The sequence below is a fragment of the Heloderma suspectum genome, chromosome 3 (genome assembly GCF_057233095.1).
Source record: "Heloderma suspectum isolate Gila_16-S chromosome 3, 16-S_ref, whole genome shotgun sequence".
Taxonomy (NCBI): Eukaryota; Metazoa; Chordata; class Lepidosauria; order Squamata; family Helodermatidae; genus Heloderma; species Heloderma suspectum.
Genome location: NC_139460.1, coordinates 206,298,705 through 206,321,724, shown reverse-complemented (window position 1 = coordinate 206,321,724; position 23,020 = coordinate 206,298,705). Strand labels below are relative to the sequence as shown.

Genomic DNA, 23,020 nt, shown 5'->3' with positions numbered 1-23,020 from the left:
ACCCTCCATCGCTCATCGCTCCCTGCGTCTACGTCGAGCGTCTAGCAAGCCCCCCTCCCGCACTCTCTCACTACCAGGGTCACTATCTATCTCAGGAATGCCGGCAGGAGGAATCTCTGCCAGCTGCTGTGCCTGTGAGGGATGAGCTAGCTCCTCTCCCACAGATTGCTGATCCTCCTCAGAATCAGAACTGCTCTGGGGTTCTATGGCCTCAGTTTCCAGCCTGACAGTGGATTTCAGTAAAGCAGGTTTAAAAAAAACATAAAATTGGCCAGGATCACAATAAAAATATAAGAGGAAAATGTACTTACATTAAAAAATCTAAGTACAAAAGCATCAAAACCCACAAAGCAAGATATGATTCCATTATCCCAAGTACAAGACTAAAAAATGTTTCAGCTGATGCAAATATTTTTCACTTGCTGCCTGGGGAGCACCCTGGGAGGTGGGAAGGAATTCCCAAACTGCTGTACCAAAATTAAGATATCTCTGCCCTGAGCATAAGATTATATTACTTCACAAGAAGATGGTACCCCAGAGAAGTGAATAACTGGATGCCACTAATCACTTTGGTTGCCTGTACAGCAAGGGTGAGGAATGTGCAGCTGTGCAGATGCCATTGGGCTCCAACTCCCATCAGCCCAAGCCACCATAGCCAATGGTGAGGGATGGTGGGATTTGCAGTACAACAACAACTGCAAAACAACTACACGTTCCCCATCCCTGATATACAACATTGGTAATAGCTACATTGAACTCCTAGGGGCTCATTTTTATTTATTTTTACATTTTATAAACCATCCTTCATCCACTAGTGATCCCAGGGCAGTGTATACAACATTTTAAAAAACAAATCCAATATTAAAAAAATACAGTTACAAATTAAAAGGCCAAAAAGAAAAAGAAAAAAAGGAGCAGCAACTCTCCAACCAGCAAGCCAAACAAAAACTCAACAAGTGAATTAAAAATATATTTTAAAATGTTTAAATGCCTGGTCAAAAAGGAACATTTTAATTTTGGTGCTGAAACGAAAGCAAAGTTGGCACCAATCGTATCTCCTTCAGGAGGGCATTCCAAAGTAGGGGTGCCATCGTAGAGAAGGCCCTCTCCTTTGTAAATGCATAGCGTATTTCTCCCACTGGAAGTACCTGGAGCAGGGTCTCCTCTGAAGATTTTAATGCATGAGCAAGATAGTATTGGAGGAAGCGGTCCTTCAGGTATGCAATGGTGTACTTCCAGTGAAAAGGGGATACATCTGGGGCCCAAGGTCTGGGGGGCCCTTTGCTGTGATCACTTTCTTATCAGATAATGAAATGTGCTCAGCACTGGGATTTCCCAGTTTTGGCACCACACTTTCAGAACACACCATGCCTTCAGATTGTGTGTGGTGGGTCCAGAGCTCAAGAGCAGCCTAGAAGGTTCTCGTCCCTTTTGTTTTTCTCCTCACAACAACCCTGTGAGGTAGGTTAGCTAAGAGATAGTCACAGGCCCAAGTTCACTCAATAAGCTTCATGGCTGAGTGGGGATTTAAACCTGGATGTCCCCGGTTCCCAGCATATCACACTGGCTCTCTAAATGTTATGAATTTGTGCATATTTATTGTCACAGAGTTGCATTGTTCCTAGAATACTAAAGGGAAATAATTTTTTCATTCATTCATTCATTTCATTTCCATACCGCCCAATAGCCGGAGCTATTTGGGCTGTTCACAAAAATTAAAACCACAAAGTACAACATAAAACAACATAAAATATGAAAGCGCAAAACTACAATATAAAAGTACAACCGGAATAAAACCTAGTGGCAATACAGAGATTTAAAATACAGATTTAAAACAGCAGAAGTAAAAGACTAGAGTGCAATAATGCTGGGAAAATAAAAAGGTCTTCACCTGGCACCGAAAGGAATGCAAACTGGGTGCCAGGCCAACCTCTCTAGGGAGCTCATTCCACAGCCGGGGTGCCACAACAGAAAAGGCCCTCTTCCTGGTAGCCACCTGCCTCATGTCCTTTGGCAGGGACTCCTAGAGAAGGACCCCTGAAGATGATCTTAGGGTCCAGGCAGGTACAGTCAGGGCCAGAAATATTGGAACAAGGATAACTGTTTTGACAGTTGGCCTCTGTACACCACCACCTTGAAGTTGAAAGGAAACACACCCAGATGGGAGTGAAGTCAGGACTTTCAGCTGTAATTCAAGGGTTTTGACAAAAGTGGGGCACTAACCATTCAGGAAGTACAGCCAGTGGCATACACCCCCCCCCCATCGTTGGTGGCTCATAAGTAATGGAATGAATGGCTGACAAGCAGCTGCATGGCCAGGTGTGGCCTGTTTCCTGGGTGCCCCATGACCAATCAAGCAGAGAAAAGGCCTGGAGGTGGTTCCAAGTGTTACATTTGCATTTGGTAGCTGTTCACTGGAACTCCCAACATGAGGTCCAAAGAGGTGTCCATGAGAGTGAAGGAGCCATCATTAGGCTGAGGAAACCCATCAGAGAGATAGCAAAAACAGTGGGAGTGGCCAAGACAACATTTGGAACATCCTGAAAAAGAAGGAATTAACTGGCAAGCTCAGCAACAGCAAAAGGCCTGGAAGACCACGGAAGACAACTAAAGTGGATGACCGCAGAATTCTGCTCATGGTGAAGAGGAACCCTTTCACAACATCTAGCCAGGTCAAGAACGCTCTTGCGGAGGTAGGCATGTCATTGTCAACATCTACAGTCAAGAGACGGCTTTATGAATGTAAATACAGAGGCTTCACAACAAGGTGCAAACCACTGGCAACACTCAAGAACAGACAGGCCAGATTAGCCTTTGCCAGCAAACACCTAAAAAAGCCTGCCCAGTTCTGGAATAAGATTCTTTGGACTGGTGAAACCAAGATTAACTTGTATCAGAATGATGGGAAGAGAAAAGTCTGGAGAAGGAAAGGAACAGCTCATGAGCCAAAGCATACCACATCATCTGTCAAACATGGTGGAGGCAGTGTTATGGCATGGGCATGTATGGCTGCCAATGGAACTGGGTCACTGGTGTTTATTGATGACCTGACTGCTGAGAAAAGCAGCAGGATGAATTCTGAAGTGTATAGGGCTATACTTTCTGCTCAGATTCAGCTGAATGCTGCCAAAGTGATAGGACGCCGCTTCATATTGCAGATGGATAATGACCCAAAACATACAGCAAAAGCTACCCAAGAGTTTCTCGAGGCAAAGAAGTGGGATGTTCTTCAATGGCCAAGTCAGTCACCTGGTCTCAGCCCAATAGAGCATGCTTTTCACTTACTGAGGACAAGACTGAAGGCAGAAAGACCCGCAAACAAGCAGCAGCTGAAGGCAGCTGCAGTAAAAGCCTGGCAAAGCATCTCGAAGGAGGACACTTAGCATTTGGTCATGTCCATGGGTTCCAGACTTCAGGGAGTCATTGTCTGCAAAGGATTTTCATCCAGGTATTAAAGGCAATCCTTAAGTCTGAGATGATGTTGGTTTGTTCCATTACTTATGAGTAGGGATGTCAGAGAATTTCGCCACAAATCTCCGGGAGGCCGAATGCCAGCGCATTCGGCCCCCCGAAATTGGTGGCGAAACGGTCTGCCCCCCCGCCCCCCCCCCAGGATGGGACTTAACTTGGGCAAATCCTCCTGGCGGTGGCGGCTCCGGCGGCGGTTCGGCAGCGGCGGCCGGTCTTCCAACCGGCTGCCGCCGCCGCCATTTCCAATTTAAAAAAAAAAAAAAGTGATAGGCTACGTAAAGATTTACATAGCCTATCACAGCTAGATTTTTAAAAAATACCGTGATAGGCTATGTAAATGTTTACGTAGCCTATCACAGCTGAGTAAAACAAAACCACACGTACGCAAATGGCGGCGCCCATGGGCGCCGCCATTTGCGTTCCTTATTTTGGCACGTCTAGTCTATGTAAACATTTACGTAGACTACAGCGAAAATAAGGGGAACGCAAATAGCGTAGCGTCTACGCTATTTGTGTTCCCCTTATTTTCACCGTAGTCTACGTAAATGTTTACGTAGACTAGACGTGCCAAAATAAGGAACGCAAATGGAGGCGCCCATGGGCGCCACCATTTGCGTACGCGCGGGGGGGGTTGTTGTTTTTTACTCAGCCGTGATAGGCTACGTAAACATTTACGTAGCCTATCACGGCTGACTGCAGGGACGCAAACGGCGGCAGCTACGGCCACCGCCATTTGCGCCCCGGCCAGCCAGGATTCGGGGGTGGAGGGATGGAGCACCTCCCCCCCCCCGGCCAGAATTTCAGAGGGGAGGGACGGAGCACCTCCCCCCCACCGCGAATCAAATTTCGTTAAAGGTAAGTGACTTTCGTACATCCCTACTATGAGCCACCAACGATGGGTATGTGTGTATGCCACTGGCTGTCGTTCCTGAATGGTTAGTGCCCCACTTTTGTCAAACCCCTTGAATTACTGAAAGTCCTGACTTTGCTCCCATCTGGGTGTGTTTCCTTTCAACTTCAATGTGGTGATGTACAGAGTTTGTTGTTCAGTCGTGTCCGACTCTTCGTGACCCCATGGACCATAGCACGCCAGGCCTTCCTGTCCTGCGCTCTCTCCCGGAGCGTGCTCAAGTTCATATTCATTGCATTGGTGATGCTATCTAGCCATCTCATCCTCTGCTGTCCCCTTCTCCTTTTGCTTTCAGTCTTTCCCAGCATCAGGGTCTTTTCTAGAGAGTTTTCTCTTCGCATTAGGTGGCCAAAATATTTGAGCTTCAGCTTCAGTATCTGTCCTTCCAATGAGCAGTCAGGGTTGATTTCAATTAGGATGGACTCCTTGCAGTCCAGGGGACTCGTAAGAGTCTTCTCCAGAACCACAGTTCGAAAGCATCAATTCTTCGGCGCTCAGCCTTCCTTATAGTCCAGCTCTCACAGCCATACATTACTACTGGAAAACCATAGGTTTGATTAGACGGACCTTTGTCGGCAAGGTGATGTCTCTCCTTCTTACTATGCTGTCTAGGTTTGCCATAGCTTTCCTCCCAAGGAGCAAGCGTCTTTTAATTTCATGGCTACAGTCACTGTCTGCGGTGATCTTGGAGCCCAAGAAAATAAAATTTGTCACAGCTTCCATTTTTTCCCCTTCTATATGCCAGGAAGTGATGGGGCCAGATGCCATGATCTTAGTTTTTTTAATGTTGAGTTTCAAACCAGCTTTTGCACTCTCCTCTTTCACCCTCAACAAGAGGCTCTTTAGATCCTCTTCACTTTCTGCCATTAGGGTGGTATCGTCTGCATATCGGAAGTTGTTGATAATTCTCCCGGCAATCTTAATTCCGACCTGTGATTCATCCAGCCCGGCGTTTCTCATGATGTACTCTGCATATAAGTTAAATAAGCAGGGTGACAATATGCAGCCTTGTTGTAGTCCTTTCCCAATTTTGAACCACTCAGTTGTTCCATGTCTGGTTCTTACTGTTGCTTCTTGACCCTCGTACAGGTTTCTCAGGAGACAGGTAAGGTGGTCTGGTACTCCCATCACTTTAAGAATTTGCCACAGTTTGTTGTGATCCACACAATCAAAGGCTTTAGCGTAGTCAATGAAGCAGAAGCCAACTGCCAAAACAGTTATCCTTGTTCCAATATTTCTGGCCCTGACTGTATATGTGGGAGGAGACAATCCTTCAGATAACCTGGCCCCAAGCCGTTTAGGGCTTTGAATGTTAATACCAGCACTTTGAACTGGGCCGGAACATGGACTGGCAGTCAGTGCAGCTGGAAAAGTAGTGGCGTAATGTGATCCCATTGGCCAGCTCCTGTTAACAATCTTGCTGCCCTGTTTTGGACCAGTTGAAATTTCTGGACTGTTTTCAAAGGGCAGTCCCATGTATAACACATTACAGTAATCCAAACAAGAGGTTATCAGAGCATGGATAACTATAGCTAGGCGATCTCTGTCCAGATAAGGGGGTTGTTGGTATATCAGCCTAAGCTGATAAAAAGTGCTCTGGGCCACTGAGTTCACCTGTGCCTCAAATGACAGTTTATGGTCCAAGAGCACCTCCAAACTATGAACCTGATCCTTTAGAGGGAGTGCAACCCTCTCCAGAACAGGTTGAACATCACCTAGCTGGGCAGACGAACCACCCACTAACAGTACCGCCATCTTGTCTGTACTGAGTCTCAGTTTATTGGCCCTCATCCAGTCCATTACCATGCCCAGGCCCTGATTCGGAACAGCTGCTGCCTCAGCTGGATTTGATGAAAAAGAGAGGTAAAGCTGGGTGCCATCTGCATATTAATGGCACCTCAGCCTACCCCTCCAGATAACCTTCTCCAGAGGTTTTATGTAGATGTTGACCAGCACAGGGGCATGTAGAGCTCATGGGGGGGGGGGGAGATACAGATCGTACCTGTTAAATAGGCACACTTGGAGCGTGTGCAATCTTCTGGCTGAACCAGACATTCCACCACTGTACACAGTCTTATCCTCCCTTTTGGAGGCTCCATGGTGCTGACAGATGGGTGTACTCTCCCTTTTGTTGCTGTATGAAATGTGAAAGTTGCTGATGTTAATGATTAACAAAACCAGCTACAGTAAGCAGCTGCCTATATCACCAGCGGCTCTGGGGTGGGATTGGGGGTGGGGGCAGGGAAGAGTTGCTTCTCTTATAACCTCCTCTGGCAGTCCGTTGGAACAGAGAGCAGATAACCATCGTTGTACTCGCTGTGGAAGGTGGATATTCCCCAGGCTTCTGATTTCAGCAGACAAAAGAGATCCCAACTGCCTTTCATTCCTTCACCTGAAGATATCTGGAAAGAAATGCTGCCGGGTTTGTTTCCTCTTGAGCTAAGATCTGAACTCCCACTCCTCCCTCCACCACTCAGTGGGCAGCCCCTTCTAAGCTTCTTTCTCTCTTAGCCCCTGTAAAAGTTATTTACTAATATAATTTTAGCAGAACAACCCCCTTCCCCTCCAGCGACGTGCTGTTGCGATATGATTTCAGCCTGTCCCAGTGCCTGCATGTTTCACCTAGAAGGGTTAATATCAAATTACAGGGAGAAGAGGAAAAAACCCTGACACCCAAGCTGTGCCCTGATTTACATACAAATAACTCAAGCGCTTGTCTGTATGTCACCATTCAGTCGTCTTGTTAGAGGCTTGCCAGAGAAGTTTGCAATCCAATCAGAAGACACTTTGGAAGGATGTAGAGTTGGGGAGTTGTTGCTTCTTTTTTTTTTTACAGGATCTTTGCCTCCAACAGCAGCTGTCAATTTTTGCTTTTTAAAAAACACACATTTGTTTCGTTTTTCATTTGAAAGGAACCCCTCTTCTTGGGGTTCAGAGGACAAAGGCGCACATTTCGTAAAATGCATGCATTGGAAGACATCAAGATGTTAAGAAGAGCACAGCTGGTGTGTGGAAAGTGAATATGACCCACAGAGATTAGGTTCTTATACTGGTTTGGAGATTAACTATAAATCGCTGCTTAAAGACTTAATAGGACTACTAGGAATTCTTGGAAACATCAAGAGACAGGAAAAAAAATTGTAGACCAGGCGGGTGAAAATGGCTTTCCAAAACAGTAAGACTTTTCTACCTTAGTATTTGCTGTGGTTTTCATTTTTTTCTGATTTTCTGTTCTCTTGTGAAATATTTCGGATAGACTTCTAAGCTTTAAAAATTGTTCTTTAAAGTAATTGTGGGTGCTGGGCTGCAGGAAGAAAGCTGATCTGTTATTTTGTCGATTGCAAGGCAGCAGCTAACTGAAGTGGGTATTTTTAGAACTGATTGGTAGCTTAAAAGAGGGGCCTTATTCATGTTCTTTACCCGCCCCCGCCCCCCACAAAAGGAATACTGAACCTAAACTCTGCAGAACCTTAGACATGGGGTGGGATGGGGGATAGATGTGGTTTCAGTCGCCCTGAGAATGCTCTTTGTGAAATGCATTTCTGTTGAGCAATGTTTGGGCAATCCAAACATTTACCCAAGAAAGAAAGAGACAAGGGATGAATTTATGCATGGAATGAGCTACCAGACTCTAAATTAAGCAGGGGACAGAAAAGAGAACCCTAAAACCGCAAGGGCCTATTTTCGAATATCTTTCTCACTGTTGGAATGTAGCTTTGACCATGACATAATGGGGTGTAGATTAAGTTGGTGAAAGTGAGTTGCTGTTTGTTAACCCTTCCATGGCTATGCTGCTTTACTTTTACATTAAAGGGGCAGTTTTTGTTCTTTGCAGGATTGTGATTTGAGGAATTCTAGGGAAGCAGCAACTACACTGGGCATCTAGTTCAGTTGATATTCAATACTATTGCTATTTTAGATTTAGAGCAGCTTCAGTGTGATATTTTACTTACATGGGTGTAGAATGTCATACATGAAGCGGCCCTTGTCGAAAGTTCTGTTAACTCTAGAAGTTGTGTTTTAGTACCAATTCAAGTGTTATTCAGACATTACAGTTTAATTTTTTTTAGCTAATTCATGGGTGGGGGGGAACACCAGTGTGGGATGTATCATACCTACAACTAAACCTGGAGACCACAGTTTGCAAGGAAGGACTGTAGAGTATCCACACATAATGTTTTCATATTATCAAGACACAGGATTTATTGGCAGGTGTGGTACCATTGTGTTTTTCTCATACTTTTAAAGCAACAATGACAACAACTCGGGGGCCCTTCTAAACTTTGCCTTCTGAGCCTTCTAAGCTATTGGTAGCCCCTTTTTTGGCAAACAAGCACACACAAACATCACACTTGGCAGTATGTATGCAGTCCACTGCTGTTATGTGAAGTGGAGAGGACTAGAACAGAGCATCTTATACTCCCTCCTAAAACATGCCAGAGAAGGAGACAGGATTTGGGGGAGGGCAGAGCTCCCATGGCAGGAAGCTCAAATATGTTCTCTGCCTCTCCATAGCTTCTGAGGTTAGCGTAGCATAGCAGTTTGGTTGATTTCAATACAGTGCTAAACCTCTGCTCTTGGGAGGAAAGTGATTCTGGATCTGCCTGTTGCAGGATCATTTCCCTCTCTGAAACTCTTGAGTCCCCTGCCTCAGGGTTTGCCCCACACTTTGTGAACTATTGCTTTACTGGGATAGGTGAAGTCTTTATTAGCCCTTGGAGAGATGTTTCTGTAATAAGGTGGCTTTTTGTAGTTTATTATATTTTCACCTATATATCATTGTTTTTTTCTTTCTTTTACATAGTCTTTCCTAAATTCCCTGAGACTTGCCTTACCTGTAACTCCTCTGCCTCTTGAATCTCTTCTGTCTTTCTCCCCTACTCATGTCATGCATCAGTTAGATGTGCTGATGAAAACTACAGCTCCCATTCTTCTAAATTCAAGTTGAATATTATGATTCCGTCACTTCCGTATCCTCCTCTGAAAATTCTGTTGGCCATTCTGAAACCAATTATGTTTGGGCTGTCAATGTTTTAACCCATTTATGCCATTCTTGTAAGCAAAACATTCATGTACCAAATAAAACTTGGGCCCAGTACAGATGTAATACCACTGATCTCTTAAACATGGTTACATCTAGGGATGAGCTAGTGAGAAGGAGCCTGAATCCACAATTGACCCACCAACTTTACCCATAATTAAGCATTATGTTGGCACTGAACATAACCAGAATTGGAAGCTGACTTCAAAACCCTGGTTAACAGAGAAGTATGGTTAGCATTAACTGTGGTTAAGCACAGTATTTACATGGCTAAGCCTGGCACAGGTGGTAGAGGTGGGGGGAGTGGAGCCACAGATGGGGAGGGGTTGGAAGAAGTTGTATGTGATCTCACCCTGCTCCTTTAACCATAGTTAAAAGAGTGGGCTGCACTGGCCCTTGGTGTTTATGCAGCCTTGAGACTACAATACCCATACCCCATAATATAGTGCTAATAAGAGGAAAACAGTCATGTGTAAAACTCTCCAAGACTGTTACTTTAAAAAGTAGTACACATTTCTAGAAACCTCTGAAATTGTATCGATAGCTGTATTTTACTCAGACATTTACTGGTGAAATTCAGGAACTGGAACTCCAAAGTGGAAGGGTTTGAATATCCAAATTGTCAGCCTCTTTCCTTTTACTGTCTCATCTAGATTGTATACCCTCTGGACAGGTAATGTGTCTTTTTTAGTGATCTCATCACTATCTTGCACACTGTTGGCAATAAATGAATGGTTAATTGTCAGAACATCAGATTATAGTAGCAGGAGACGTTATCTGGGTCAAAATCAGCACCGCAGTCTGGCTTTACCTCTCTAGGGCTATACAGCACTGATGACCTTTAACACCTAATTTAACCATAAAGCCAATAAAGGTATAAATATGAGTGGGAAATTGCAGTGGAATTAGTGTTTTTGAACATGGAAGATGAACTCATCTGTGTTTTGTGGGCCTTAGCTTTGTGTGTGTTGTGCAGGGGTTGTGAGAGTGGAGGTTTTGTTCACAAAGGTCTCAGATAAGGAATCAGCAACTGGAAGCTGCTAGGTTGAATCCAGCCTTTTGAGGTGTTTCATCTTTGTTTCACCCCAGTTGCCAACTCAGAGGTGAAAGAACAGTGCAGAGGGAGTGGAATCTATGGCAATGGGATGAGACAGCAGGTCATTTCTGGGTGGTTGTCACCTTGGCCTTTGTTATTCTATGAATCTGTTATTCTCTGGTTTCTTATGATTTACAGGGATAAATGTCATTCTTCATGCTTAAGTATATATTCATTCCTGAATGGGTTATCTTAAAAAAAAGTCATGCAGATAACAGGTAATTGACATTTATAATACTATAGCAGGCGAAACCACAGAGAGTTTACTTTCTAGCAACCATGCTGAAGGGCAGTATGCATTTGTTAAATAAAACATTCAGCTCTGTGTAGCTTCTGATTTCAGCCTGCTTTTTGTGCTGGCAGGTGAAGATGCAATGACAGGAGATACGGACAAGTATCTTGGCCCACAGGATCTAAAAGAACTGGGAGATGATTCTCTGCCCGCAGAAGGATACATGGGCTTCAGCCTAGGAGCCCGTTCTGCCAGGTATTCAGCATGTTTTTCACATATGCACTTTACAACAAATGCACCAACTTAGTGCATTTTATCACCTTTTCCCTTTTTCAGAAGCTAAACCATGTCCCATAATTTGGCTGCCTGATTGCTCTCAGTCTTTAAAATGTGCTTCTATTATTTAGTGTCATGCTTTCCCTGCCCTCCATGATGGCTTTGTTATGGCAATAGTTCAGAGCATATTAAGTCTTCACTTAAACACACACACACGCACACACGCATATCTGCTCATGCTCTAGATATATCAGAAGTGCTCCTTTGGAAACAGCTGGAAGCCTCTATTTATGAGCCAGACCATTTAGCCCACAATGGCCATTTTGCCAGGAAGGAAAAAAAGCTTTTGTTCAATCAGTTGATTGTAATTCTTATCTACACCATCCCCCCCCCCCGCCCCCAGTACCTCACCCCCAAGAATGAATAACAACATAGGCTCATGCCAAAAAAAAGGGAAGAATGGTTGCTTGGCTAATCCAATTCCTTTCTTTTCCCCAAAGATGTAGATGGAGAATAATAATTATATATTTTTTAAAGACTAAAGGAGCAATCCTATGGCCTCTAGTCAGTGGCTAGATGGCCATAGGATACATCAGTTTCTGGGAACCAACCTCTGAGCCCGTGCTCAACCTTCCCCCCACCCCATGCTGCCCCGCAGGCAGCTCGGAACAGCCCCGCACTGTGTGCTCAGAAGAGGAGTGCAGAGCAGTGAAAACAGGGCGTTCCAAGGCGGGGAAGGTGGAAATGCTGGTACGCCACATCCAACATGTTGTCCGGCAGCCGCTTCCCCCACTTTGCCTTCCCGTTGCTAGAGAGCTGAAATCGGCTGTCTAGCCGCAAATGCAGGGCAGCTGAAGCGCGGAGGGGACAATCCCCATCGCACTTCTCCTGCCCTGCATTGGATAGGCGGTCGCCTCCGAGTTTGGAGGCGGCTGCCTATCCCGGTAGGATTTCTCCCTCCATCTCTTTGCAAATTGTTACAAAATTCCCTAAATCCTTTGCAATGTTTGGGTTTTTTTTGCCAAAGCAATATGCAGTTTTCTTGCAAAGGAGGAGAAATAGGTCAGAGATTTTACATGACTGATTGCCATCTTTGCACTTCAAGACATGCAAATGTTTATATTATTGGGAATTTCTGCTTCAGATTTCCTGCCTCATCTAGCATCTGAAACAAATGAGGCACCACAAGTCATTCAGAGATTTATTTCCACGGTTGTGGATTAGTAGTCTGTTTACAGACAGTAGAATTATTTTGAAGGTAATAATTAAACCCCACAAGCCGGAGCCCTGAGGACATTTTCCTATAGTTTAATGATCTGTTGTAAAACGTTCTTTCATTGTCTAACAGGGAGTGCCACCTCCCACAAGGTAAAACCTAGATGTTTGTATCTTTACAGTCTTGATTATTGTGGCTGCATTTGCTGCAGAAGCATGCACCCTAACTTTGCACTGTATCCTCTTGCTTCGTGTATAAATTTGGGTAATTTATTCAACTTTCTCTTTAATTATGTATGTAGAAAGTATTCTGGAAATACCCAGGCAAGATAAGCAAGAATGACTTGTCCAAATTGCATAAAGTTCAGTTAATGTAAAATTAAGCTTAGCAAAGTGTATCTTAGTAGCAATTGCTGGGTAGTACTTAGCGGATCAGTAAGGGCTCAACATACCTACACATCTTGCAGATGGTAATGGGACAGCATCACAACTGAATTCTCTACTATTGATTGGAAATCCTTGGTAGGCTCTGCTCCTCTTCGATTCTTTGATAGAGCCTTAACATTCACATACTTCAGATTTAACAGTAACATTATTTGTCACTATGTAGCTCATGTTTACATCTACAATATCTTACATGTGTGATATACTCAGAGGAAAAAATGGACACCTAATCACATCTATGCACTGCAGATCCCCTGTTGATGCCACTGAGATAAATGCACAGATGTGTGCTCAGGCTGGGGCTTTTAAAAATCTTCCATTTAACACAGAATGGTTTTTAAGTGGTTTACTTTGCAGGGAATCCTTTCCACGTCAGCTTGTCTGCCAGGGAGCCGCTGCATGTTGCAGATGATTCTGGGGCATATTCTAGACTGCGTACTCAGTTGGGCCTGCCCATCATCCTACACGAACTACATGTGCCCTGTGTGTTGCAGGGGAACATACTAGGCCAAGCTATTTGTTCATTTAGCCCAGTGGCGGGCAACTTTGGGAAGCCCAGGGGCCATTTTTGCCTGTAAAAAATATCAGTGGTTTGCCGCTGAAATTTGGTGATAAACCACTATGGAGCACTAAAAGGAAACCATTTAACTTGTTCTGTGATTCCCTGCACCACCACCACCACCACCAATTGGGTGTACATGTTGCCCACCCCTGAACTAGCCCAGTATAGCAGCTCTTGAGGGTCTCGGGCACAGATTTTTCCTGTCACCTGCTACCTAAGGACCTTTTAAGTGGAGAGGCCAAAGACTGAACATGGAACCTTTTGCACATAAAACATATGCTCTGCCAGTGAGCTACAGCCTATCCCAATAATGGGAAAGTCAGGAGTGGAGGAATAAGTTTTATTTCTCTGTCATTACTAATCTTCTCATTGAGGCACACTTGATAAGATTCTGAGGGACCCCAGGATTCCCTAGAACAAGGGTTCTAGGGAAACTGGAGAAGGTAAATCTCCAGATGTTTTGGACTTCAATTTCCAGAAACCCCTGCCAGCATGGCCAGGAATGCTGGGTGTTGACATCTGCCATCCCTGCCCTAGAACACAGATTGAAAACCACTGGTATAACACATTGTATATAGCCAAAACTGCACATGGACTTCTGTCATGTGACTGAATCTGTGTGTAACAATACGCAATGAATTACATTAAATGTCTAAGTCATCCAGCTACAGCATTGTGCTTTTTTTACTGTCTGATTCTTTGATTTCTCTCTCTCCTTGTTTCTTTTCCCCTGTACATTCCTAAAATTAGTCCTAAGGTCAGGTAAGAAAGCATGGCGCCCTTGTGACATTTCTCTGCTTTTGCCATTCCTCATAAAAACATTTTTTTTAATTCAGCATTGTGATGTGACGTTTTCAGTTGTGTCCCATGTTAGATAATGCTATTTTGGTTACTGCAACATAACATATGACTTGATTTCATTACACTTACATATTGAAAAAGGTGAATGGTTTTAATAATCCTGAGCCCAGTTCTGCTTCCTGTTCAAGTTGATGGGGTCAAGCACCAGCCGGAATATTCTAAATGAGTTATATGTTGGGATGGAATCTTATAGAAGTTTTATTCTGAAGTGCAAAGTGCATGTCATAAGCTGTTAAAGAGCTGTATACATTTAAAAAATAGTTCAAAAGCATTTGTTTTTGCTGTATGCAGTTATTTTGTTTGACCTTTTTCTTTCTTTTCAGTCACAACAGCAAGCATGTCTGAATGTGTGGCATGTTTTCTAACATATGCTCTATGTAGCTTCCAGGGTTAATATTCAAAACACAGAGACCGAGCATTTTCCTTGGTCTCTGTATATTCAAATTGTTTTCTTCTAAACTTCCAGAGAAGTTTGCAGACAGACAGATATATCAGTATTTATTTAGTGCATTTCTAGTGTTCCAAGTGTATCCCATACTTTATCTTAGTAATCCTTACAACAGCTATGTAAGAGAAGGTAGTACTATTAACCCCACATTGCAGATGAGAAGGTCAAGCCTAAGAAAATAGTGGGTTGCCTAAAGCCATCTAGTAAGTTTGTGACTGAGGTTGAGGGACTCGTGCTAAATCTAGTGCGATTAATCTGCAAAGCAAGAGGCCTTCATATCGCAAATGTTACTGTTCATGGTCAGCATCACCTACGGTGAATCAGGTAGAAGAGGCAGCCACATGCGAATTGTGGGGCTTGGGTATGCTTCCTAACCAGCCACAAAACCAACCATGCAGAAATACCCACGTGGATTCAAGCACCTCTGAGACAGTCACCAGACATACACGCATCTAGAATGTCTGCCTCCTCCCTCCATCTAGATCATCCTGTTCTGCATTCTGTTGGGAAACAGACTGATATGATTTTGTTCCTTTACTTGTGGAGGAGAGTCTATTACTATTGAACTTGAAATCAGTACAGACTAAACCTGGGATCTCTGCATACGTGGCATGTGTTCTACCAGTTGTCTGTGGTTGGCAGCTCCTCATCTAAAAGGAGTCTCTTTATCTGCAGTAGCTACTTGTTGGAGAGAAAGTTAGCAAGCTTAGCTTTTCTCCTTATTGCATCTTTGCAAAGGTAGAAATCACAGGTTCTGGATATATCCCAGATGCATGGCAGTCAAGGGCAGAGGAGCCTCCTTCAGGCTAGGACAGCATTCCCCAATGTACTGCCCTCCAGATGTGATGGACTACAACTCCCAGCATTCTCCCCTGCCCATGGCTGGGGAATGCTGGAAGTTGCAGTCCAACACATCTGGAGGGCATCAGGTTGGGGAAGGATGGCTTAGACATTTGTGGAGTAAGTCATAAATCTTAAACATGCATACTAGAGAGTCCCATTGAACTCAGCTGTGTTTACACTTTGAGTAAGCATACTTTGGATTACACTGCACATAATTTGAGTATATATTTTAATACATATATCTGAAAGCCAACTATATATTACCCTGAATTTAAATGAATGTAATAACAGTCAGGGCAATCCTCTGTATATCTGCTTAGCAATAAGTCCCACTGAGTTCAGTGGGGCTTACTTACTCTTAGAAAAGTGTGCACTAGGTTGCAGTCAGTGGGTTGGATTCAAAGGTTCCCTCCCTCTGATAAAAGGAGCTTCTCTGTCAGACGAAAGGAACACACCCTTTGGATCCAACCATTGGGGAAAACCCTCTTAAAATCTGTTTTAAAAGTCCAGTTTTAGCATCCTTGAACATTCTGTTTCATTAGTTACACTTATTTTATGATCTTTAGCTTGTTCCCTGGAAGTTGCAAGCATTAATTTTTCTTTTGTTCATCTCATTGTCACCTTCACACTCTGTGGTAAATTGTAAATACAACCAGCCTCCGCTCCTTCAGTTCGGATAGGTCCTACACATTGAACAGAAGCTCTTACGCCCGGGACAGCATGATGATCGAAGAACTACTGGTGCCATCTAAGGATCCGGTGAGTTCTCTCTACTTCTCTAGCTTGGTGCATTGTATTTAGATAAATATGTGTGCCAGACGTTTGTCTTGTAGGTCAGCCTACTCTTCTGCTGGAACCTGTAGACTTTGAGTAAGCAAAGAACCTTTTTCAGCCTAAGGGCTGGATTTCATTTTGGAGAAGCTCTCAGGGCCCAAAGAAAAAATTGGAGGGGGCTGGAAAAAAATCCAACCCCCTCCCCAAAATTCCATTGTTACAAGTTTATAGAAGGAAGCATGTCTGTACTCAGAAGTACTCATGAGAAGCCTGTCTACTCACAAACAAGCAGGACAAGCCTCTGGATGTCTACCCAGAAGTAAGCAGGAAAGAATCACTTAACAGCACTTTCAAATACATCCCAAACACCAAGCCTCTGCATGCCTACTCAGAAGTAATCATGAGCATCATATGTATTTACAAATAAGCAGAACAAGCCTCTGCATGATAACTCAGAAGCAGGCAGGACAAGACTCAGAAGCAGGCAGAACTGACTCTCTCAGAAACTTCCTCCCCATTCCTCTCTGTCCCTGAGGGAATAGCTCATGTCCAACCAACAGCTGACTGGAGACAAGTGCTTTCCTTTGCGAAACACAGAGAAAGGGAGCCTTTTTCAGAGCTAAGCAGGGGAAAGCCCTTATCGCCAATCAGCTGCTGAGCTGATCAGGGATAAGAGCTTTTGCCCGAGACCAGGGGAAGAAGTTGCTAGGCCAGATAAAGAACCCCCCATGGAGACCTCCCCTACCCTTCACATCGGCCTTTTCAGGCATCTGGGCCAGGAGTTCTCCAGCCCTGCTATGGAGTTTTTTCTTCACCACATGCACACTATTTTTGACCTAACAAGCGACATATTTTGGCCCACCAGGTGCTTGATAATCCCCATATTACTGCAGCCCCAAGCCAGCAGCAAAACAGGTTTATCAAGCCACTAATGGGCTGCAGTATGTGACCGAGGGACTACATAGCCTACGTGGTGTATGAGCTCCTTCATAAATCAATTTCTACAGGTTTTGAAGTTATCAACATTCCCAGTTAATCAAAAGTTAAATTTTAAATCATAGGTCAATGAATCAATCCACTAATCAAACCAGTCAATCCATTAGAACTTGCCACCCTGGTATTGCTATTTTCCTCATCAATACTGATATTATTGGACATCATTCAGGAGCAATAAGAAGTAATGTAGAATGAATATGTGTCAAAAGCTTTTTGTGAATTAAGGAGTGAATCTCTATATTTCATATAGTGCTGTATGTCATTGGCAGAGGTATGGTTTCTTTTTGTGGTTTGAAAACATATCTGATAAATATGTTAGATAAATGTTAGATAAATGATAAGAGATACAGTTAACCTGAGGCATTGTGGAGTTTGGACACCACTTTTCTGTGGCTGGAATCCACAGGCCAAAGCCAGCATAGTTGCAGGGAGAGAGTTCCAGGAAGATCCTTCCAGCTACATATAGCTGTCTGCTAACATGGGAGCATTTAATTAAATAACAAAATCTTGCTTTGTTTTGCTAAACTAGTGCTTTAAAAAAGGAATTGACAAGAGATCAAAGCAGGGATAATCTGGATAGCTGTATGGTAGGACATTCTCTGGGTCTTGCCTATACTTGGATAGGCTCATTTGGCACAGAGTTGTCAACTTGAATTTTTGAAAAAGAATAAGGAAAGGGAGCCTAATGAGATCACATGAAATGCACATAACACAATCCCAGCAGCCCCCTTTTTAAAAGGTTGGAGGGGGATTTGGAGCAGAGGAGTATGCAGAAAGGGTGAAGGTGTTTAATTCTTTCCCCATCTGTTACCCTAAAATCATTTTCTACCCTCACAAACATATATTTGGAACCCTGTGAGGGGAATGTAGCAGAGGGGGTTACTTATTTTGAGTGGAAAAGTGGAGCCGATGGGAAAAGGGTTGAGCACACTTTCTTCCCTTGCTGCTTTTCAAATCATTCCCTCCCAAAGCAGCCCCCCCCCCCGGCATTTTACTTATTTTATTTTGGACCCAGGGCGGAAGGAGGAGAGTTGGCAGCAGCAGGGTAGGTCTCTTGTGCTTGAAATGGTGCTGCTACTTCAGTGATTAGCTGGCCTGCTATAATGTTTTATGGGAGGCCTCTCAGCCTTCAGTTAGACACTCTTTCAATTAAACTAGGACCATCTTCTCCTGGGCATTTAAAATGGCAAGGAGGAAACACCCAGTATGGCTTTTTTTCATCCTGTCAGGGCTGATGCCTGGGAGGTAGTACCAGCAGTTTTGCAGGTTCCTTACAGCAGGGTTTTTGGGCAGTCCAAAGAAGCTCACTCTGTTCTGAGCAATGTGTTGCTCAGACTGAGGACCCAGGCCAGAAACAGCAGTTAGCTAAGGCCATGTGGGGTCCTGTTTACTTCCTTAGGGCCTTTGATTCTTCTGGTCCTGAGTGTTGCCCTGGTGGCCGAGGGAATAATATGCCAGGGCCTGTCTGTCAGAATTCCTGATCCACATTACATAATACCTACTATTCACATGAATTGTTGTGAACTGCTCAGAGAGCTTTGGCTATTGGGCAGTATAGAAATGTAATAAATAAATAAACTTGCTGTGCTTCACAAGTTACAGGGACCTGCTTTACACTGAGTCAAACCATTGGTCCATGTAATCCAAGACTGCCTACTCTGCCTGTCTTGGATTATGTACCCTGGCTGGTGGCACCAGCAGGGATCTTTCCCAGCCCAATGTCTCTTTTCATTGGGAGATCCCCAGGATTGAAACTGGAACTCCATGACAAGCTTATGCTCCACCAGTTAGTGCTAACTAAGTGGTTTTATGTGCATTAACTAGAGCTGAGTGATTTTCGTGAACACTTTTGTTTTGAAAGATACCCCCTTCTCATCAGCAGGTTTTCAGGTATCACTGTGAAAGGAGCATTTGCCTTTTCAGGAGGCATTGTATTGAAAAGGTTTTGTTTGCCCTCATCTTCCTGATTGGTAAAGATCATCCATGTGACCAATGCAGAAAGCATTGCCCTCACCCTCAATTAGCATTGTGATATCATCACATTCACTGCATGTTGTCTGAATGGCTGGGTTCATGTAGTTGTCCTGGTTCTGCCCACCATTGCAGCATGGCTTTAATTCTGTTCTTACTGGCAAGGCCAGGGAGCTGGCCAGCAGGTCTGTGGCAAGTTAGCCAACGTTGTAGGGGTGCTGTCCAGCTCACGAATCACACCAGACTAGGAAAGAAGCTTTCATAGCTAGCCCTGTTGCTTCATTACTTCCTGGAGCATCAGCAGAGCCTTCATCTGGCACATGCATTCACTCATGAGTCCTCCTCCTTGATAGGGCTCAGTGACAAAAGGCCTCATGCTGCCAGATGGGCATTGTGCCTTCTAGTCCAGGCTTTAGTTTGGACTTGTTGCTGTCTCTCTTCCTGGAGTCCTAGTGGAGATTAGGAAGGTTCTGAAGTTGGGGGATGTGACCTGTCCACAGGTGTCAGCCCCCCCCCCCAATTTTGCAGACTCCCCAAGTTGTACATGCACTAGGGTGGTATGTTCTCTGGGAGTTGTCACTTCCTCCGACGCCTCTCGTTCCCTGCATGTGCTAGGCAGAAAGTAGCTATCCAGATGTTCTAGAATTCAACCCCCATTGGCCATGCTGGCAGAGACTTATGGGAGGTGAAGTCCAAAACATCTGGAGATCTGTCTTCTGCCCACCCCTGTGCTAGGGCTGGCTATTTCTCTGATAGTAATGGCTGTGAGCATTCTCAGCAAAAGGATTTGGGGAAATTATTTCAACCCACTCCCTAAAGAATGACTTTCTTTCTTTTAGAAACCTACCATTTACTGTTAATGCTCATCTACATTCTTTCTGCTCCCCGCCTATGGAATACCCTTTCTTCTGACACTGCACCATCTGTTGATATTTTGAAACAACACTTGAAGATTCATCCTTTTAAAACTGCCTTTTCAATTTATGGCCTACAGCCGTTCTTTTGCTTCTCTCTCTTTCCTTACTGTCACCCTATATTAAATTGTGAGCCTGTGGACAGGGTTGGATCTTCTTTCAACTTGTGTATGCTGATTAGATTTGAGATGCAGTAATCATAACAATAATAATAATAATAGCAGCAGCAACAGCTGAATTCTGTACTTCACACTCTCAACCAACATATTTGGAAGTATCCATTCATTTTCACATCTCAGGTTATATTTGAGGATAATTATGTGAATAGCTATTTCTTTTGCATTTCTTTTGGTTTAAAAAAATCAGTTAATATAGCAACTGGATATCCAGTGGTTGCTTATAGTGTAGAAAGGGGGTGTCTATACAGAAGGTTGTTCTCTGGAAGGAATATGAAAGAGTCCCTAATTTTCTAATGAAAGGGCTTTTAGAAGTGGCATTCATTAAAAGTTTAAATGTAGCATTCTTGTGCAATGACCTGGATAGCAATATTTTGGTATTCCTGTAATGCTTAACAGACTTGTAAGCCCACAGTAGCTTTCAGTATGCTTGAATTACTGTTCCTGACTTCCCTGATTTTGGTAGGAATGGCAAATCAGAATATTAACCTTCCTATACTTGTAAAAAGCTCTTACTTAATCTGGTATTGGAGTAAAATTGACCACAATTAAGTTCTGGTTTTGTTTTAAAAAAGAAAACAACATGAGATGTAGTTGACAATGACTCCAGTTTCATGTAAAACTATGAAATTCTATTTAGGGTGATGGTTTACAGTACAGGGGTAAAACAATACAGGGATGGTATGTATGGACTATGATGACACCCAGTGTTGATTACAGCGGTTTCTCAAAGATACCTTTCTTTGACTCAAAAACATCTGCTAGATTATGGAACCCCCTCCCCCAGGAGACCTGATTGGGCCCTTCCTTAATGGCCTTTCAGTGAACTGTAAAACTGTGCTTTTTCACTACTCCTTTGGTCTAGGTTGAATTTCTTTCCCCCTGTCTTGCAGTGGTTTCTGCTCTCTGTTTCTTCTTTTTATTCATTATTGTATGTTATCGTTTTGTATTTTATTATTTGTATTCAGACTGAAATCTGCCTTGGGTATGGGCTGAAAGGTGTGATAAACATATTTAGGTAAATAAAAGAAATAAAATTATTATGATTGATCTGAGGGTCACTTTATACATTAAATTGGTAGGCATTCAATCGAAGATGCAGTGCATACCTGAAAATGTAAAGTGTGAATGTGACAAATATAATTTTTGTAAACACAGATATTATAGAGGCATATCTGTCAGGCTGCAGCCTGAGTATACTTGGTGGTGAACATAGGTTTCTAAAGGTATAATATGTGAAATGGCCTTAAAGGGGGAAAAATCTGGCTGACATCTTCAAAAATTTAAAATTGAAACACTGAAAGAGGGAGAAACTTAGAAGCAACAATATTTCAGGCAGCATTAGCTTTTTATCTTGAAAAATCACCTTGGCATATAGAGAGAGATTTCCTAACCTGCAGTTGGCTTCACTGCCTTAAAAATGGCTGCTTATCCAGCACATTCAAAGATGAAACGCATCAATTATTCCTGACATGGGAACCTAAACATGTTTTGTTAAAACAGTCTGTGAGCTGAGAGACTGAATAATAATAAAGAAGTCTGGAGAACTCGAAAGTTTGCACAATCTATTATGCAGTTTTGGCTGGTCCTAATAAAATGATTGCCTAACTCTGGATTTTGGATAATAACAGACACAGGTAGATTTCATGTAATCAGAACTGTACTTGCTATCTTTATTTGTGGTTTAAATACAGCAGAAAAAAACAACTTATTTATAATATCCACTGAAGTTTGGAATAGTGTACCATGCTATTGTTAGATTGGGCACCGTTATTTACTGGCTATGAAATAAGAGGACTCATTGTGAAACTCTTAAACTACTTGAGCTGTTTGTCTGCACTCCATGAGGCTTGAGCTGGCTTAACGCTGGAATAAATATATGGACCCAAGACACAGCTGAATCGCTCACTCCCCTCTGAAAACTAGTTAGTCTGCAATAGGATACCAAAGGGAAAAATCTAGTCATTTAAGTTGCCCCTTCAAGGAATTCTTGGTTGCTGCTTGCTGTTTGTTCTTGCTTGTTTTGCAATGATTGTTCAAGGCCATTCAAGTAATCGTTCCATAGGCCTACTCACCCATTCCCTAATCTGGATCAACTCAATGTGTGTTGTGGCAGTAGGATTATGATTGTCTGTCTGCCCAACCCATGGGACTCTCTGCATTTGACCTAATATCTAAGTAGTAAATATATACATAGAGAGTAGTCCGAGAATTGTTTGAAGGCACATGATGAGTTCCTCTGCTGAAGTTAGGCAGGTCTGGGTCTGTAAGATGCCTGATCGGTACTACCTGGGAGCCATAAATATAATCCACTTCAAGGAATAGTGGAGTATAAAGCAAAAAATAAAAATAGAGTCCTGGTGGCGTACACATTGTCTCCTTCCCATGTTATACAGACCATGCACCATTTAGACATCCCACAAAACATTGTGATAAAATGTTTAACTTTGTTTTCCCTGCTGAGTTGATGCTTCTTCTTGTCCATATCTTTGAAGCACCTGACGTTTCCCAGAGAATTTGACTCTGACTCGCTCAGGCACTACAGCTGGGCTGCAGATACCTTGGACAATGTTAATCTTGTCTCCAGCCCCATCCATTCTGGGTAAGTAGCTTGAAAGATTTTCTTTTGTCATTCTGCATAAAACTGTGCAATGGGTGGGGTGGGGTGAGGGGAATAGTCCGTTAAATTTCACAGTGGCATTTCTGCATCCCATAAAGTGAACTATGCATCCCATAAAGTGAACTATGAATTGAATTGATGACTTCAGTGTAAGCATCATTTCAATAACA

At 43.3% G+C, this 23,020-nt stretch overlaps 1 protein-coding gene across 1 annotated transcript in view; it reads left to right on the top strand.

Annotated features, from left to right (window-relative positions):
- The window catches only part of ANK3 (ankyrin 3), a 320,808-nt gene that overhangs the window by 218,084 nt on the left and 79,704 nt on the right, over positions 1-23,020 (top strand). Inside the window, exons 24-26 of the mRNA XM_084845353.1 lie at positions 10,882-11,005; positions 16,056-16,158; positions 22,726-22,832. Coding sequence (XP_084701479.1) covers positions 10,882-11,005; positions 16,056-16,158; positions 22,726-22,832 — 334 coding nt within the window. The remainder of the gene's footprint in view (positions 1-10,881; positions 11,006-16,055; positions 16,159-22,725; positions 22,833-23,020) is intronic.